General features: G+C 40.6%; 1 protein-coding gene across 1 annotated transcript; it reads right to left on the bottom strand.

Annotated features, from left to right (window-relative positions):
• Nucleotides 1-1,789: 1,789 nt before the first annotated feature.
• suclg1 (succinate-CoA ligase GDP/ADP-forming subunit alph) lies at nt 1,790-19,253 on the bottom strand. The gene is made up of 9 exons (XM_072385074.1): nt 19,147-19,253; nt 16,667-16,767; nt 14,225-14,341; nt 13,800-14,012; nt 13,651-13,708; nt 13,076-13,159; nt 11,302-11,453; nt 6,317-6,505; nt 1,790-2,198 (listed from the first exon to the last, which is right to left on the bottom strand). The coding sequence occupies exons 1-9, from the start codon at nt 19,178-19,180 to the stop codon at nt 2,172-2,174; spliced, it is 975 nt and encodes a 324-aa protein (XP_072241175.1). The 5' UTR covers nt 19,181-19,253; the 3' UTR covers nt 1,790-2,171.
• Nucleotides 19,254-20,136: the final 883 nt, after the last annotated feature.

Raw genomic sequence — 20,136 nt, 5'->3', positions numbered from 1 at the left:
TGTGGCTGTTGTTGTCTCTGTTTACAATAGTTGACCTTTTTTTAAACTCGCAACCACCACGACCCCCTGCGTGTCCATGACAACCACAAAAACTAGCCTGCAGCGGAGTCAATTACACAGGAGAATCATTGTTATCCGACTGATGCAACAGCAGAGAATGGACAGATAAGTGTAGAGTGACAGAGAAGCTTTCAAAGTGGGAAACAATCCATTTGTACAATACAAGCAAGAGAGACTCGCATTGGTGTCTAGTTTCGTGTGGCTCATAATCAGAGGAAAACACTGAATTAATACTTTTGAAGCTGGTGCGATACGATAGATAGATGGAATAATTCGACCGAGTGTTCATTTCATTGCGTTAATGTTGAATAAGCGTTCCATCTATCTTTCCCATGAGTGAAACCGAGGCAGAGTGCAGTCCAGTAACTTCAGTGCAAGCAGCAACTTCTGAGCCTTTCTGTTCCACCATCAGTCATTATGTTAATTCGCTAATGCAGATTAAAAAGTAATTGTTAACAATGTGTACACAGAATAATCTGCCTTGGCTGACTGCTGCGGAGAAGATAAAAAGGCTGTAGAGATGGCCAGTGGAGGGCATTATATGCTTCATTACACACTTTTGTTCCTAGTTGGTTCATTTAAACAGGTTGTGTTGGAGCCGATCCAACTGTAACCTTATCTCCCGCTTTATTTTCCTTAAGTCTAATCTGACCTTGTGCACAGGCATGAGTTGAATTTTAACCTGTGGCTGTTGTGGAACTTGGGCTGTCTTGATCAAAGGCCAATCTAAAACTTTTGAGTGCTCACACGAGCTTCTTGTTTGACAGCGTTACACGCCAACTGCAGGTCGAACGTGAAATAAAAGACTACACCTGAAAGGCGTAATGCATGCAGGCAGCAAATTAGAAGAAAAACCAAAATAAATTAGAGGGGAAACACAACAAATGCAAATGCTTCCACACAGGTGCACTGCGCAGTTCAATTAGGCAATTAAAATCCAATCATGCTCTCTAGCACGTATGAAAATGAGGAGCAGGCCCCGTTATTCAGATTTTTGTATCAAGATTAGAAAGAGAATAGATCATAGACTATTCAAAGGCCACATGCTTCAACAGAAACAATGGCTACATCCAGTTATTAGAGCCAGTCGTGTGAATGACAGCGAGTGTTTGAAGAGCGGCTCTTCCTCAGGTGATGGAAAATGCCAGCGCAGGACTGTGTCAGAAACCTGTCAACAACTGCACAAAGAGGGAAGCTACAGCAGACTTTAAAAAGTACAGATTACTGGGAAAAACCTTTAGGATAGATTCCTGCATCTTGAACTCTCCTCCTCTCTCTCCTAAAAGTCAAGTCTTGCGAAGATGGTTTGCGGTTATCCATCGCAGAAATTTCCCTGACCAGTTTAATCAAATATCACGTCGGCAACAGCTGCCCATTAATCTTTTGTTGAAACAATCAATTGGCCTTTGAACTGTTTCCACTTAGAACGGAGGCGTGACGTCAATGAAAACGCAAATGCTACGATTTTACACCGCCAGTCACTTTAAGGGGAAAATTTCAGGTCGGTCACAAGAAAATATGCAAAAAGAAAAAGGAAAAAAAAAAAAAAAAAGGTGGCCTCGTCTTAAGTGCTTGACTAATTCATTCTGCAGATACAGCGTGTTCCTGACGCAGCTGACACCCTTTTTGCATCCTCATCTGTGTGAAATGTTCAATTCACACTAAAAATGTGGAGACAGACGAGCTCTCTCTGCGTGCCACACGTGAAAGTACAGACAACACAGCTGGACACGATGGAAGAAATCTTTCTTATTCGGGTGGACAGCCAGAGAAATGGGTGATGAAATACATCTTACAGTATAACAGAATGAAACAGATCACTATGACATCCCTCCGTCAGCTGGTGATACTTTGTGGAGAAAGAAAACACATCGATGAAGCTTTTACACTGTGTACAACGAGCTCTTTAAGATACCATGAAGATACTAATGTTTTATTCTTTCGTTATGTGCAAGGTACAAGTTCATGGCAGAAATTACAATATAAACACTGTATGTGTGCATCGATGAAATTATTCGGGGTTTCGAGAAGCTGCAGGGCATGTCCTCTTCCAGGATCATCGCTTTTTTCGAAGCAAAGGGGGAAAAGGGTCGGTCGTCTTGCAGCACAATTTACAACATCTTCCTCTTCTCAAACTCCTGAAAAGACGGACAACAGAGAGAAAGAAGAGGAGAAACAACGTGAGATGAGGGGAGACAGACAGACGTGAATGATTTATTCATGTGGAATTCACATGGCCATGTTTTGATCCCGTGTATCAGATCTGCTGTTGAAGGGGTGGGGGGGGGGGGGGGGGGGGAGCACTCCTGCTCTGGAGTGGCTTTATTTTTTTTCCCCTTCCTCCTGGAGAGTGCAAATCACGTGGCACGTACGTGTCAGTGAGTCCCAGTCGTCAACATCAAAAGAGCTCACTTCCTGTGATTGATAGGGGTGATACATCTGGAAAAATCGGATTCATGCGAGCCTTTGGTTGCTGTGCTTATCTGCACAGGCCAACCATGTGACTGTAAATGAGGAGGCATTATGTGAGCCATTAAAAAGGATGTTGCTATTTACATATTCAATTTGGAGAATATCACACAAATCGCAGGATGATAGAATACGCCGTTCCCTGAGAATTTTCCATTCCGGTGGGGAGAGTAACTTAATGCAAATGTCATTTATCAGGTCTGGAGAACACACAAGCACATGTTGGCTCATTCCTCTATGGCGTGCGGATACCTGGAGGTCTACTGCCACCCTGAGGAGGAAAAAAGTCTCATGTTTGGAAAAATCTGACATCCTTGCAAGCCAGCCTCACCGACCAATCGTGACATTTTTGAAGGATGACATTAATTTGGATACATTCAGAGTAAACAGGAGCGTTGTGGCCTTGTTTAATGGATTTCTGCTTTCGTGTTGGGTCAAAAGGCTTCAGTAATTAGGGGGAAAACTGTGAATGAGGAAAAACAAGGAAAAGGGTAATAGGATGGAAAAAGTGACAAGAAAAAAAAAAAAGACTGCGGCTGTGACATAAGTGGACATGGTTTGATGAGAAATAACAGCAGGTACCAGTTCCAAGGGAAGCTAGCTGAGCTGTTTATGATGGAGAGAGGAGAAAATATAGCCTCTGCACCTGCTTTTCACAAACGATGCCTAAAGGCTGGTGTTCGTTTGCACACGCTGATGAATGTGGTTTTCACGGCCAGTATCCACCGGGACAAGATGATTCTGCGAGAGAGAGCTGCAGATATTCCAGAGTAAAGCGGTTGTACCAGAAAATGGAATTGTTAAATGTTGATAAAGTTTTCTCACTTTGATTTAGTCTTTTTTTTCCCCTGATCTTAGGAGTGCAGAGCCCAGTTTATCAGCACCCCAACCTAATCGCATTCAGAGGTTAGATTACTTCTATCACAAATGCAGTAAGATAAAAACCACTCTCTCAAAGTACAGATGTAGCCGGTTACTTAAGTTTATCAATGTGAGATTCCGGATAAAGATTTCTTTAACTCAAACTCTGACTTAACATTCATGCACATTCATCTTTTAAAGACTCAAAGAGTGCACTAGACAAATCCAAAATGTCTCAAGAATAAAAGATTAGATGGGGGTTGGGATATTAGTTACTATAACTCCTTTAAGACATCAAGTGTACCTCTAGTGAAGTGCTGTATAAGAAATGCTGGCTTTGCCTCAGATATAAAGAGAAACATCATATACACACATGCATGGGTTCCACTTTAAACCTTTTCAGTCCATGGAGGTCATTCTTGATAAGACTTGAACTAGTTGCTGTATGCGATCTTCCCCTCTTATCCCCGACTTGAACTTTTCATGTTGCTGACGCTTGCTTTGCCTCGCCCTGTCCAGGCTGAAAAACATTACTGATAAACTCATCAACTAGTTCTCGTCTCTAGTTTCATATTCCCCCGTCTCTAAATGAGCAGCAGGCCACAGTTAGCTTAGAGTAAACTACACCCAAGATATGTAGATATAAATTCTATTATGACCAAAGTGTGAAATGGCTGCGTGAGTGTTACAACTCCAACAGAGGTGGATGTCATTAACAACTTCTGCCATGTCCAGTGTGCAAGGATGCATTTAAGGACGTTTGAGATTAGCAATGTTTGTTTTGATGCGATGATGGAAGTAGGAGCATCATTAGTGCATTAGAAATGGACCGTGCATAAGCGTAGAGCTGAAAGGATGTGCAGTGGAGACGAAGAGGCCATTTTGTTCAGCTAATGTTAGCTCCACTGGAGCTGCATGTATAATTCATTAACTACTTACAGCTGATTAAATATGAGAACATGTGAAGCCTCTTTTGCAGATGCACCTTTTCACCACTTATGTCAAGCGTCGTGCAGGTCAGCGGCCGCAGACGTTCACGCCGCCTCTCGAACAGCTTGGACTGCGGCCGCCGTCGTCGTCTCCGGGCCACGCCCGAAGCCCTTGCACCCACTCGCCTCTCTTACGCGTTATTACTTCGATTGCAGCGGTCAATGAGATTAACAGAGATGTATGAATACAACGTGCGGCAAAATGAGCTACCACACAGCACGTTTTTCATCATTATACACAATGATTATGAATTAAACCCCGGGAAAAAGATGTCATGTAAATCTATATCTGTGTGCAGTAGTGCCAGCAGTGGTAATGAAAGTATAGGATGATGAATGGGTGTAATACATGCTTTCACTTTTTATACATCTTGTTAACGGCGCTTCCCTTGAGATGAACTGAAATAAAGAGGCAGTGGCGCCAACTCAGCCACTGTCAACACACTTATTCATTTCTGCCCTTCTACTCTGCTCTTTTTTGTGTGTGTGTGTGTGTCTGTGTGTTTCTTTGTTTGTTAAGGATACATTAAAAGTTTGGTCTTGCCACTTAAATGAAAAACAAAAAGAGAGATTTGTAAAGGCTTTAATGGAAGGTGGTGTTAAGTGACCAGCACCCCCAGATTTTCAGATCTGAGCTCTTGCCTGCTCTTCACCTAAAAGTATGATCTCTAAAAGTGGTTTCTGTCCATTAGTACAATTCCTTTGTGTTTCTATTTTATAATTCCATGTTTTTAATAGTCGCAAAGGCCTGTTGAAAAATGTAAATGCACCACAGAAGTGGATATTTATTTACTTATATATTTTCTTAGAGAAGTCTGACATCTTCCCAGAGCGTTTTTTTCTTTTCTTTATATTTCTAAATGTAGCATCTAAATCTCAAGCAAGCATTTTCTCTCAATCCAATGTGATGGAAACTGGACCAGACTGATGAAACATGCAGGGGGGAAAAAAAAAGGGAAAAACAAGGGAAACGTTTGAGTCCAATAGATTTTGAGGGATGTTTTCACCACTGGGAAGATGCTATTTGCAAAATGTCACTTTGTGACCGAGCCTCATTAAGTTCCTTTTACACAGTAATGAGAGCGCAAACCACAAATGAGATAAGAATATGGAGGTTTGCAGTCAAACCGAATAGACAAATAAACTTTACAAACAAAGGTTAAAGAAAACATAGTGGTTTCCAAGGGTTTTTCGTGATGGAACCATAACTTAGCCCGACTCCATTGTGCCAATTCACATCACACCAAGAAGCAGCTCACATTTTCTATGGAGGTGTGGAACCTTTTGCTGGCGAGGGAAGATTCATCATCCCTTCCAACGACGCTTTCGGCATTTAATCTGTACGTGGTTTAGTTCTCTTGCACGCACAAAAGTGGCACAATTATCACATCAACATGAGATATCCTTGCATCCTTTTACTTAAGAGTAACCCAAACTAAACACTGAGCTACTCTATGAGAATTTCTGCCTTTCCCACACTGAAATAGTATAAGAATTCTACAGGAACGAAGCAATAAAAAACAAATAAGAAAACAATGTGCTGACTGGGTAGAATAACATCTTAAAAAAAATGATAGGATTAGTGTTTGTTGTTAACCTGCATGTACCGTGTTATGCTGTAGGTGCTGAAGGATTCCAACTACTTTATATAGACTGTTTCGTAGCTCTGTGTTCCAATTTACATGCTGTTAATATACAACCTTTAGAAACCACTGTGAGCAGCAGCAATTCAGTGCAAAACAAACACAGCCAAGATGCAACAGTTAAATTAAAGGTGCAACCTTTCCAACAGCTCATAAATCTCTCTCTCTCAGATAAAACCAACTGGACATCTCTTTTCCAGAAGAACTTTGTACAGTACAAACTTTGTATTCCACCACGGTTTACAGTTACTCCTCTTTCGGCTTCAAAAGACCAGCATGGGACAATAGACTCACCTTGAACATAGTGCTGCCCAGCTGCGCGGGGGACATGCTGACTACAACTCCAGCCGACTGGAGGGCTGAAATCTTCTCTTTGGCTCCACCCTTTCCACCAGCAATGATGGCGCCGGCGTGGCCCATCCTGCGACCAGGAGGAGCGGTCAGCCCCGCGATGAAGGACACCACGGGCTTTGCCTTAGCGCCCTGGTAGATGGAGAATAAAGAGAATCAGCTCAGGGGAAAGTGTGATGCGAGTAGGATCAGAAAAACAACAGCAGAGCAAAACAAGGAAAGGAAGTGAGCAGTTCTACCAAAATAGAGAAAATTTGTTTTTTGCACCAGCATCTTATTCATTCATTAGACACAAAGCACCTCATGTCCTCCCATTAGAGAGTTCCATGATAACAGGCTTGTCTAACCCAGGCATCTCTGTCTAAGCCTGGGTTATTAAAACAAAGGGTCAATCAAGACATTTAATTGCATGGGCTGGTGTACGACCAGATAGGGCCTCAGGTTCCTGCCATTTCATATCATCTCATTTCTGAAATGGTAATTAGTCATGCAGCCAGTGATTAGCTCAGCGCCCGTCTATGCTGCTTGCTCATTGATGGATGTTACATTCAACAGTTAAGATCATTTCCAAGGTGAAGAGAGCTAATATTTCTTCTTCGGCGATAACACCCTAACCAGCGACATAGAGGGAGGGCGTGCGTGTGCGCGTGAACAGCAGCTAATATTTCATACTTAGGAATAACAAGCTAATTGCAGAGGACGGCTGTGTGTGCGCCGGCTGTAGCTCATCTGCTAGACTACGTTCAGAGAGTGAATGTGGCATGTTTAACAGCCAAAGCAATACAGCGAGGTCCTTCAAAGACACCCGCTTCTGCTGCCATTTCAGTTCCAAATTTAAACATGACACTGGCAGGAACAAGACGGAAGCCATTAATATAAGCTGCGAGATGACTTTTTGATAATTGGGACCAGCAGGACGCACATCGGGCCGGGAAACAAACGTCGAGGGCCTCGGCTCAAAACGCCCCGCTAACGGCAACATTAAAACTCGCACAGTTCACGGGGAAATTAAGTGAGAGAGGACATATCGCTCTAAAGAGCTCCAAATACGTTACGGGCATCTGTTCTTTGTGCTGAAAATGTGAGCGCACAACAAAACCGGCTGCTCATGAGGCAAAGCACGTTCTGAAGATGCAAACCACCCTCGTGTGAATCAGGCCTTAAATCTACCTCAAACTAAAAAGGTTTAATTACTCTATTAATCCCAGCCTCCCTCGACATCAAGTAACAATAAACAGAGGGAGGGGAGTCATACTACTATTCGTTTTACCCGTCTTTTGTCTTCCACTTTTAGCAATACAGATTTATTACCTTAATTATCAGACCAGTAGGGGAGTTCTCATGTCTTTGTGTGCAAACATGACTGAAGGAGTGCTTTGTTTTATATAAAAAAAAACACTGAGGGATTGTATTCACAAGTGAAAAAAAAGTGAAACTAATATATGCAACTGCAAACATAACAGGGTGGCATGAGTAATTTGCCTGCGTTTGTACATGACACGCTTTCCCAGCCACTCTTCCAAGAGAATACAAGCTTCACATCATTTTCAGTTCCGTTCCCACAGAATTACAAGGGTTTGAATTAAAGTTGCTGGAGACAGGCTGGGGCAAAAAGTCAATAGGCTGAGAATGAAAGACGAAAAAATAAATCAGTGACACAACAGGTTAGCTTAGATGCTAAATCCTCCAGCCTTTCTTATTTGCATGTACCAAACTGAAACGGTGCCATGGTTACAGTGGGCAAAAAGGTATCCCTGACTTCAGGACAGCCTTCAAATAACGACAGGTACACCTTTGAGAGGGGTGACTTCTTCCGATTGTGTTATATCACACACGGAGTGCGTCGGCACTGCTGAAGGCTCGACGCTGAAGTGTTTCATGCACCGTGACACTCGTGTGCCCTCCAAAGCACTAAGTTCTTTTTCCTTCACAGAATTAAGCGGTTTGTAGATAAAACAATGTGCTGTAGATAACTGTAACACGCGTGGATAATGGCTTTTAGTACTAAATGTCTTTTTGAAACAGGGGTACGAGAGAACTACCGTGACACGAATCGATCACGACACCCAACATTTAACTTTTGCAGCATTTTGACAAATGACTGAAACAAAGTTTGGATATTTTATGAGATTTTCTCTCCTCGTGGCCACATCCTTCTCTCCGTTTGTGGTCGGAGCTAAGTCGCTTGGAAAAAAAATCAAGTTAAACTAGTTTGCATTCTCAAGATGTTAAAATTAAAGCAATAACTCATCTTTCTGAAAGCCGTTACCAAGATAGGCCATCTGAATATGGGGTTCATTTGCAAATCATTACATTCTGCTTCTACAACGCGTTCAAACTTTATTGGAAATGGGACTGTTAATAATAAGGACAATACAACCAGCCTGTATAAAGTAGCTTGAATGAGAATCTAAGTTGGATTTCTTAATGACAACATATCTGCATATCTTGAATACAGATACTGATGTAATGTTGCTGTGATGATCTCAAGCCATTTTCTCGAACACTTGAATGTAGCCATTTTTTGTGCAAATAGCAAAATTCTTCTCATTAAGTTTCACCTCCCATAGTTGAGCTTTGTTTTTTTTGTTTGTTTTTTTTTAAACGAGCACAACATTTTCAAGCTGCTGAACCAATCTGAGGTGTAGGATTGGATACTTGAGTATATTGCCACTGTGAATCACATCTTATCAAACAATTCCATTTGACTTTTAAATTGTGTTTAATACCACTCAAGTCTGTCCCTGTTCAGAGTATCAGGTCTGTTCAAGACCCGATGGCATTAAGTTTGGCCAGGCTCTTATGAAAGTAAGATTATCAAAATAAATAAACTCAATTATTTTGCTGAGCTCTTCTGCTCCTCATTCCCACACAACACAATTCGCAGTAATGAAAAATAAACTCACTAGAACAGCCTCTTGGTAAAGTATCGGCAGTATGAAGCTCTGTCACGACTATACCAAAAAAAACCCAAAGAAACCAACAAAAAAACCTGCTAATGCTCAAAAACGTCTGGCTTTTGAGAGCAATGGGAAATTGTTTCATTGTCATTCAACCCCGAATCAAACTGACAGCAGCAGTGGCTTTTTAAACGCTCCGTGAGCGTTGATGGGAACACAACATCAGGGTAAACGGGCTAATTCTCAATTAGGGCGCTACACTCTGAGCTGCAAGAGCGGGCACAAAAAAATTTAAAAAAGAAACAAGAAAAAAAACATTTATTTCATCAACACAATTCCTTACGTGGCGGTTTTAAAAGCGACAGTAACAGCTCACGGACAAAACAAACCAACGAAAAACTAAATTTATTGACTTTAACAGACTGCAGGCCACCTGGCACCTCTGTGCCCCGTTGTGTCGGCTAACATTCGCAGAGCAGTCAACGATAAGAAAACAAGGTCCATAATGTCAGAAAGGGACGATAATCAGAAACTGTGATCATGGATACAGTTCAATGCTTTTTACTTTGTGATATCTTACACTTGTTGTTGTAGCCTTGAACACACTGAGGGTTTAAAAGGCTTGTTTTAGCGGGTATTTATCCACATTTAAAAAAAATAAATAAAAAATCTGTTTAGACAAACGTCTTTTAGTGTAAAATCAGTGTGAGCCATGAGTTGATGTTTACCATTGTGCATATACTTTACAAGGAATTCCATTTTCCTTTCTGTGTAAAACCATTATCAAAATCCTCTAAACCAAGTGAAACATCAACAACTTCTATGCTGAAAGTTTGGCCCAAGTTTGGGCTCTTACAATATGGCGGATAATTAACATTATTTTCTTTTTAAAAACTCGAGCTCTTGTAGCTCTCACTATTTTGCGGGGTGCCATCACCACATCCTGGGGTTGGCACTGGTTTGAAGAAATTCTAACGAGCCACGGGTGTTATTTATTTATTTTGCCTTCTAGTTTAGACCAGAAATGATAATGGCTGCAGCTAGTGCTGGCACACAGCTGTGCAGATGTCTGGTTGTATAAGACTGGCGTTTTTGTGACTTAAATTAAAAATTTTATAAATAAATAAAGTATTCAAATAAACAAAAGTTAAGTTCGATTCAAAGTGAAAACAACGTGACATCTTCACATGAAACTTGACTATCAAAAAATAAGCTTTAAAAGCACCATTTTGTGAACAATTTTCTGCACAACTGACTTTCAACGGGAGATCTGCAGCTTACTCCTGCGCTCTGCTGGGCTTTTTCATGCATGTGTTTCATTTGAACTGTCCCTCACTGTCAACACTCCTGGGTGATTGGGTGGGGGTGGTGGTGGTGGGGGGGTGTTTGTACTTTATTTGTTCAGTGAGAGAAGTTATTCTCCTGAGACGCCAGCAGGAGATTTGCATGCATTAGAGCTGCCGAGGGCAAATCAAATCCATTTCTCAGCTCGACGGCGCCCTGAGCGCACACACGCAGAAACAAACACATACACACTGAAAAATTAACATGCTAAAATCATTTTCAAGATGTTACGGACCAAGTTCCATCCCGGTGAGGTTATAAATGCCACTAATAAGTTCACAGCCACTTAGCAACGGAAGCCAATCATCAACCTACTGCTTTTAAATCACACGTGGACATCAGGAAAGGTTCTCTGTTCAACTACACTGCTGATTTCAACATGACCTGTGAGTTACATCTCATCCCATCTGTCACTATTTACACCTCGATCACACAAGCAACACAGGGATAGAGGAGAAGAAGGCTGAGGCTGCGATCAAAGAGACAGAACTCAGCTCCTGTCCTATGCCGTCAGTGTAGGATGGACTTCTGTGTTCACTAGAGCGGACGGTTGGGAAAGAACAACATTCAAAAAAACCATACATCTTTCATATGTAAGATGTCCACAAAGGTGAATCACTGTAGGCGAACACGTCACAATAGGGTTGAAACAAAGGGTGACCGACCGGCGTGTTATTTGCTTACAGAGTTGTGCTCTTTCAGGTACTCGGCTGCATTCTCCTCGGCATTCCCTCCAATCTCTCCGATAAGGATGATGCCCTCTGTCTTGGGATCCTGCAGGAACACCTCCAAACAGTCTATGAAGTTTGTCCCATTAAATGGGTCACCGCCAATACCTAGCAAGAAGAAAAAGCCAACACTGATGCACTCAAGATTCAAAAATAAAAGATCAAAACTCAAAAGATCCAACATCTGAGGATCACTTGCGAGTCAAACAAGAAAACGGGCAGCTTCGTGATCCGACAAGCAGCACCGAGACGCACCGGGGGCTGCCCTCCCTTTTCGGTTTCACACGAGCACATTCAATGGTTTGGTGGATCATTGGCATTTCTTTGAGATAACGTTTTAACAAACTTCAAACAGAAGCGCTTCACTTGCACAGAAAAAAAAATCTGGTTCAAAAAGCAGACACTTGACTTTGTGCATCTCCTGTTTGTTACCCATGGCAGACAGCCGAGAGTAGATTGATACTTTGTCAGAAATAAAAGGGAAATTGGACAAAGATCTATGGAGGCACGATTCTGTACCGTTTTTCAATTTTCCTTCAATTGATCCAAACAAACTCCATCTCAGCGTGGTATATTAATGTCTTTCTTTTCGAATTTATGCCGCATCACTTAATGACTTTCAAAAATAATTCATACCATATATAAAGACGAGAGGCAATCCTCAAAAGAAAACACACGTGTTCAAGGGCACAGTATCCCCTAAATTCACATTTTAAGGTGATATTCATACTTCTAAGAAGAAAACATGAAAAACATTTTAAATGCCACGAAAATAAATGACAAATTATAATAAAGGAGAATCCTCTTCTAAGATGAGAGCGATAATAAATATTGCATTAACTGTAATTTGCAGTAGCCTGAAGGACATTCAAAAATCTTTAGAAGTCTCAAGCAGATCCTCCAATAAACCCCCTTAATGAACTTTACGATATTTAATACCGTTACAGCACTGGTTTTATTAAATCTAACCGCAGGACACTTCATAATTAAAATACTTAAATAATAATGAAGCCTACTTGTTTTTCAATGACTTTGTATGTCCAAGCGGCTCTTTAATTCAGACTTTCTGGTGGTAGATAAGTTGTCCAGAATCATTTTTCCTGTAAAACTTGTTTTTTTTCTTCCCCTCAAAGTGTTGCCATGAGTTAAAAGAGCTGCATCTAATGGTGCCACCGAAACATGCCTGTAGGCTCTTATCAAATGTTAAATGAATAAGGAGAGGAAGAAACAGACCAACAGATGATGGAAACTTCCACGTCTGTATTGTGGGATAACAAAGACTGGTCTGAAGCTCTTCCAGGTTTTCAAACATTTAAATAAGCTCTGTGCTCAGGATCTGAAAAATACCATCGTGTCGTTTGCAGTAACACTAGAAGAACTTCAATTAGCTGCATTCAGGCTGAGTTGGATCAAAATTAAAAAAGAAACACAAGCAAGAGGCCGCAGAAATCTTCTATCAGCATATAAAAGGCATTTATAGTTTTTTTTAAGGAAGCCCAACTAATGACACTTCAATATTAAATACACTGCTAAGATGTATTCATCCTGAATGCGTCGCCGTATTTAGATGCATGTCTAATGTCATGGATGTGAGGTTGAGTGTGCGGTGAAAGACATTTAGATCGAAACTAAAAGCTTTTTCTTTCTTTTTTTATTTATTTAAATAAACTAAAGGCTTTAAGTATGTTACATTTATTTTTAACACATGACACAGGTCATCGGTATCTTACCCACACAGAGGGACTGGCCCAGCCCTACTTGTGTAGTTTGGTGCACAGCTTCATACGTCAAGGTACCAGATCTTGACACAATGCCTGAAAGATAGATTTACATAGTTACATATATAAATATATATGATGCACATATGTTAATAAAACATTTTAGTAGTGAAAAAATAAAAAATGATGCAGTTGTCATCTACAGTCTCATTTTTGGACAGAATCACTTCCTCGTGGCAGCAAAAGCAACACAGATCAGCATCAGAGAGCTCTGGAACATCTGTTCCATTAACATCTATGGTGATGAAAGCAGCCATTTAACTATAAAACAGACGCACTGAAAAGGTTCATCGACCAGCAGCAGCGCATGCTCCTCATCAAGCTGTCAACAGCAGGAGCTCATTCTAGGAATTAAGTAAAAGGCAGTTTTAAAAAAAAAAAAAAAGAAAGAAATTTAAAATAAGGACTAGCCATAAGAGTGCAAACAATTAATCCATTCAGTGACATGGCAGGGCTCTGTCAGGCTGTTACTGAGCATCCCCGCTGACTGTGCTTAAACGAATTTCAAAGACAGTGGAGATTCTCACCAATTCTGCCTTTTTTGTGAATGTGCCCCGGCATGATGCCAATCTTGCATTCCCCAGGCTGCAAAAAAGATCAAACGAATCGTGTGACAATGACAGAAAGTTTGTACATCATTAATCTTGTGTGTGTGTGTGTGTGTGTGTGTGCTTACGTTGATGACTCCTGGACAGTTGGGGCCGATGAGACGGGTGGTGCCCTGGCGCAGCAGTCTATGTTTGACTCTCACCATGTCCTGCTGGGGGATGCCCTCAGTGATGCAAACCACCAGGGGGATCTCTGCATCAATGGCTTCAATGATGGCAGCTGCCGCAAACGGTGGAGGTACATAAATCACAGAGGCATCTGCCCCTGTGCCTTCCTTTGCCTGAGGCGAGGAAGAAAGGAGTCGGTGGTGCACTTAAGGTAAAAATTCTTCTGAAGTTATGAAATAGTGACACCTAATGTTTCTTTTTGAAAAGAAAAAAACTAAAACATTTTCACTGAAAATCTAATACAGAATCTATCTTAAATCTTAAACCGATGTAAAAGAGGGTTTTGAAAAGGGAAAACCACAGAAGGGTGAGGACTTGCACATACCTCCTTGACTGAATTGAAGACCGGCTGGCCAAGGTGTGTCTTACCACCCTTACCGGGGGAAACACCTCCGACTAACTGGGAGCCATAGTCAAGGGCTTGCTGACTGTGAAATGTTCCCTAAATGGGAGGAGAAAACAGGAATCAGTGTGTATGTGTGACTAATCACGTGGGATTGAGCCACTTCTAAGGCATCAACACTGAGATATCGCTGCACACAGGAGGAAATGTGTTTCGATTCAGGATTAATGGCCCTGGCTGCTGGGTTAAGGCTGGATTTCAGCAGGGGATGAAGGTACCAGTAAACATATTCCATGAGAAAGAATCAAAATACTGTTGACAAATAAATAATGGTGTAAGGCTTAGTTTAATCTCCTTGCAGAGCATGCGAGAAACAAATCAAACGTGGCTTTGGATGATCCCCAGCAACACCGGCTGTAAAACATCTCCCCAGAAAGGAAGTTTGCGAGAATATTTCACACACTGTCACCTCCAGGTAAACCATAGAGGAAGCATCGCTGCCACAGCGGCTGCATTTTATCCCCGACACGAGAACTAAATTCACCCGCTTCAACCTTGCTTGTAGAAGCACATCAAATGGCAGATTACAGAGTTTCCTCAGAAATATGAGAGTAGTTTTGAATTATGATTATCATCAGATTAGAACTAGAAGCAGATACCAGTGTATCTGCAACAATCAGCCCGACCAATATGTCGCTGTGGTCTAAATAAAGTCTAAAAATATATATAGTTAACTGTGCTACTAACTCTCCTGATCTCATTATCCAATCGGTACGTAACTCAAACCCATTCCGTGGAGTCTAACTTTGCTTGAACTCGCAGATATCAAACAGAGATAAGAAGGGGTGTTTTCACAAAGATGCACTTAAATGTCAGCAAATAGTTCAAGTCGATGAAAAAAAAAACATGCCGTTCCACAACTAACAGAATCCAGGCTGGGCTTCAGATTTTATTTCAGAACTTACTTCAAAGCATCAGTTCAATAAATGCACTTTAGAGTTTGAATATTTGAGAACAAACCTTAAATAAAGAGCTGTAACAAACATCCAGTATCCAGTATGTAAATAGAATGAATCCAAGCAGATTGTTATTGATTTTCTCTACTTTTTTCCTGAAGGTGCTGAAGTGGAAGCGATGAGGTTAAACGCGCACGTGAAGCAGAGAGTTTGGGTTTCTGCAGGCTTCGTCAGCCGCTACTTCCTTGCACCAGTCGTGTATTTATCGCTTTCTGGGCTCATTTCAGATCCAAGGGGGTGAATGTCAGTCACAGTTTCAGATGATTCAAGGAGTTTTGGGTTGGTCCAAACAGATTTTCTGCTCAACAAGAAGGCGGTCAGTTAATCAGCAGTCAAGACGCTGCAACGATGTCGATGATGCAGCAAGAGTGGACACTGCAAGTGCAAGTAAATTACCTTAATGCAAAAATGATAACTACCTTATTAAAAGGAATTCGAAGCTATGAATCAGCATTTTCTCTACATTTGTAATAAACTCATTCACCCTGCTAACTTTGCAGTTTTAGCCGCTCATTATTATCACAAAACCCGCAACGATAATATTGAAAAATGGCCTGCTTATCAAGCCAAGAGGACACAGCAATGTGCACCCGATAGCTCTTGCTTCATTTCTCATCCTCCTCTAATTACCCAGTGTGTTCACTGGAACTTTATTTCAACAACTTTATATTGGAAGAGTGTTGAGGCCAGAGGCAGGAAAGAAATCTGTAAAATCCATGTTTCTGGCTTGTTGAACACACTTGTCAGGACTTTTATCCTCCTTGCCCATTTAAAGACAGTCACGTGACCTTTTTTGGTTCTTAAAAAAAATATTCAAGGGATCCCAACTCTGCCTCACAACTCATTCGTACAATGACTGTGGTGTCATGGGAAAGATCTGAAGCCAAAACAAAGAAAAGGTTGTCTATCGTTTTTTCCTTTTCGTACCACCTGAAATAAAAGCAGAATAAATCCGAATATCAAGATTTCTTTTAAGGCCATGAAACATGTCTGGCAACGACCGAACAATCAACAGCAAAACAGACAGCTGTGAAAATGGCTTTTAAGTACGAGTGAAGCTAAAGTTCACAGCGTAAATATTACTGTCAATTTAAAAAGCGTTGACCACGACGGCAGTTCCGACCAAAACCGTTTCTATCTATTCTCTTGGGTCTATTCTTCTGAGAGAGAGAGAGAAAACAACAAAAGCCTGAGGTATCCTTCACTTGAGAAGGCCTCATGAATGTTTGTAACCCCTTATTTTGAGCGAGGATCCATGGATACAAGCTGTTGCATGAATCTCTACTAAAAAAAGAAAATAAATAAAAGTGGAATTGTGTGTGTCCAGAGGAAAAACTGAGATTTCACAATGAGATTACAGTAAACCAGACTGACGTGACGCAACAACACAGAAGCTGTCGATACAAACCTGCTTCCCGGTGAAACCTTGACAGATGACCTTTGAGTTCTTGTCGATGTAGAGGTTCTTTCTTGTTCCAGTATAACAGTGTCTGACTCCACTCTGCTGCACTAATGGGTACAGAGAGAGGGGAGGAACACAGAGCGATCAGGTGTCCGATACCAATAACCAAAACACGAATTGGGATGGGAAAGACTAAATGTGTCGAGGACAGACATAACTAATGAGCTGCCGTTACAAATAGTTTGGAAGAAAGGAAAATTCAACAGAATGCAATTTCTCTCAAAGTTTAAAAAAAACAAAAAAAAAAGTAAAAATCAAAACCTCTTACTTTTCACAGTGAATGGTAAAAGATAAAAGAACGAATTCCATTTTCACTTTGCTTTGAAGACCTTCCTCTCCAAAGACTTAAAAACACTGCAGTGTTTTGGCAGCAACCTCTTTTACTGTTGCCAAGCAACACTATCAGCTTTCCTCCAAACTTGACCGCTACCTTTAACTGAAAATGTGACCACTACCTCTGCCAGAAGTATAAGATGACGTACTGTAGAAGCATTTAATTGGTTGCTTATGCTAAGGAGCCGTTTAGATGTCTGAAAATGTCAGAAAATGTGACACACGAGGAGCACATTACATATAATTGTACTGTGACTGACTAGAATGGTGCAGTGAACTTTAAAAAGAAAAAAAAATGGTTAATTATCAGAGCTCTTCTAAACTTTGATTCCAGCAGATGCAGGCAGCTGTTTACAAATCCCAGGCCTCGACATAATACGCAGCAGACAGATTGTGTACACAGTGCAACTGAAGAGGCTCCGTCAGGTTTTCACAGCTTCTACAAGATGACTGACGAGGCAGAGACTCAGGGTGGAAAGCTCGGCCCATCAACACGACAGCCTGCAAGCCTCCAGTAACTGGTTTGATGTTCTCACTGTTCAGAATGTTCGATTCATTTTCTTACATGAGCAAACACGAGTCTATCGGAAAATGCTTTACTTTCTACCTGAGGCTTTGATTCCAAGCAGAATAATTCGAAATATGACGTTGGTTGTTGTTGAGTGATCCATTTGTCAATCAACACAGTTGGGAGAAAAATAAATAAACAAATAAACAAATAAAAAATAAATAAATAAAATCAACAAAAATAAGCGTAATCAATTAATCATTTCAGTTAATTATTGAGCAAAACAAAAAAATAAAAAAGAATTTTAAAAAAAACATTTGCTGGTTCCATCTTTTAAAATGTCACTGTGAGCTCTGGGAACGGGCGGTGGCCTTTTCGTTCCCCTGCTTCCTGACATTTTGTAAACTAATTTATTAACCAATAATTGGAAAAACATGAAATCTGTTGCAGCCTGAAAGTTTTCATTTAGACGTTGCAGCCAAATCAGATTAAATGACATTAGGAACTCCATGAACCAAATTCAGATCTCGGAAGCCTTAACTCCCAAAACTGCCACTGTACACCACACCATCAGCCCCCTACCCCCAAAAGAAAGCGATTTTAATTGCAAAGGAGATTTACGGAAGATTTAAAGGGGAAGCTGAAACTTTTTCATGTTGCATCAAATATAGCAGCACACAGACTGGGAAAATTTAATATTTCTACACCACACTGCACCATGAAACCAGCATATCGCTGAAACCCTAAGAAAAACATTCTGAAAAAAAAATGTTATTCTAATTCATTCAGATAGCATTCAGTATTGACTTAACTAGTATGTTTCTCAAAAGGCTAAGTTCAAAGAATTTAGCAGAGCAACATATTCTGGTTTTAACTTTTGTCACTCAAGACAAACAACCTGACAAACAACTCACAACCTGTGCAAAACACAGTAACTGGACTTTGGTCAGCTCTCAGAGCCTCAATGTCAATTGGGCAAAGTTCAGTTTGTCCTTACTATCAGGATATCTTTACACGCCGAGTTGCTAATACTAATTTAACATAATTTGTTGGCACAAACCAACAGCGCTAGGCACGGCAGACCTGAAGTAAACTCTGAAGTTGACGTTATCAACTTCACAGAGCTGTCAGAATCCAGCCTGCAAGCGACTTAACGGCTAATTTAGCTGCTTCCAGTTGCTGTAGGCTATGAAGTAAACAAGCACCTACGACAAAGTAGCTTTCTCGGAGACAACAGAGGCATAGCAGTTAAGAGAACATGCAAGGTCAAAGACAAGCAGCAAGCTGGCAGGTGTTCAAGTTCAGTTACCGGTGGACATTAGCGAGCTATAGCAGTTAGCTACGTGGCTAACTGTCAATGAGCTTTACCAATTTATCTTTATGGAGTCAAAGTAGAAAAGCTAACGTGGCTAACTTGCATGGTGGCCAACTGACAGCCAATCCAGCTAGTGGGGGGCAAGATTATGTGTGTCTGCTAAGCTTAGCAAATGTACAGCATTTAAACGATTTATAGACATATCTTACAGAAGTTAAGCCCTCAAACATTTCAAGTCATTAAAAACTGCAAATTCGTTCAAATACTTACAAAGCAGCCTTGCAAATAACCTGCTATGAGACATCTTCGGTCATTCACCAATGACACCAGAGGCTAAGGACCTCACAAGGACAATTTAGCTGACTACAGATATCTCCAGGGGAAATGGTGCGGGAAACCACGTTCTTGTTTAATTTTAAAGTGCGGGCCTCCAACAATTAATATCACTTCACAATTATGTCTGTTATTCTTAAATATAAGAATGAGGGAGAGATTAAATATGATATCGGCATTATTTTCTTTTTTTTCGGGTTCAGCAGGCTTAGAACTAAGACGCGTTCAGTTTGCAATGCACTGTGGTTATTGAAGTCCTTCACAAAGTGAGCATCTTAGCAAAGACAAACTTGTGTCAACACTAGAGGGTGCCTTGATCTCCTTGATTTCAGTAAACGTAACTCAAGCATTTAATTAAAAAAAACTAAAGACCAACACTGATTAATCTTTTGTCAAATATGTCCATTTCCCAGTTTTTAGATATACTGAAGGTTTCACAAAATGTCAAACTGGAGCTCAAAGTGCATGATTTTCTTTTAAAGATTTGTACGACAGTAACCAAAATGTTTTGATAAGAAAAACCTCTATACTTCCTAAATTATGGACACAATGAAAATGTAAATATCAATAAACAATAATCTGCTTTACATTTCAGATGTTGTATACTGAAAAAAAGTATTTTTTGAATATGTTTGGCTATCACCCACCTCTTGTAAAAAAAGTTTTAAAAAGATGCATTCATGTTTGTAAGGCCTCGCCAAAATTCAAGTGTGCTGTATGAAATCACTACTATGACAAAATTCATTAGTCAGTTCATATTTATAGAACAATTTAACCACTGAAACTTTTGAAAACTCATCTTCCATCTCAAAGAAAGCACTTTTTTATTTACTGAGCCTTTACTAATACAAACCAATGCACTTATCAGATGTGTGACTAACTGTGCAAACTTTGATATAATACCTTGCAGTCATCAAAACTAGTAAA

The sequence above is a fragment of the Leuresthes tenuis genome, unplaced genomic scaffold, assembly GCF_036924035.1.
Source record: "Leuresthes tenuis unplaced genomic scaffold, fLeuTen1.0.hap1 SCAF_4, whole genome shotgun sequence".
In the NCBI taxonomy this organism is placed as follows: domain Eukaryota; kingdom Metazoa; phylum Chordata; class Actinopteri; order Atheriniformes; family Atherinopsidae; genus Leuresthes; species Leuresthes tenuis.
The sequence above is the reverse complement of the archived record's forward strand: the minus strand, read 5'-3'. Positions and strand labels throughout refer to the sequence as shown.

Bases quoted from the DNA above. Each gene is read 5' to 3' on its own strand.
- suclg1 (XM_072385074.1), bottom strand. From the start codon at position 19,180: ATGTCTCATAGCAGGTTATTTGCAAGGCTGCTTT. The intron at 14,342-16,666 runs GTTTGTATCGAC...CCTCCCATTTAG, and splicing joins AAGGTTTCACCGGGAAGCAG to GGAACATTTCACAGTCAGCA. The intron at 13,160-13,650 runs GTGAGAATCTCC...TCTATCTTTCAG, and splicing joins TCACAAAAAAGGCAGAATTG to GCATTGTGTCAAGATCTGGT.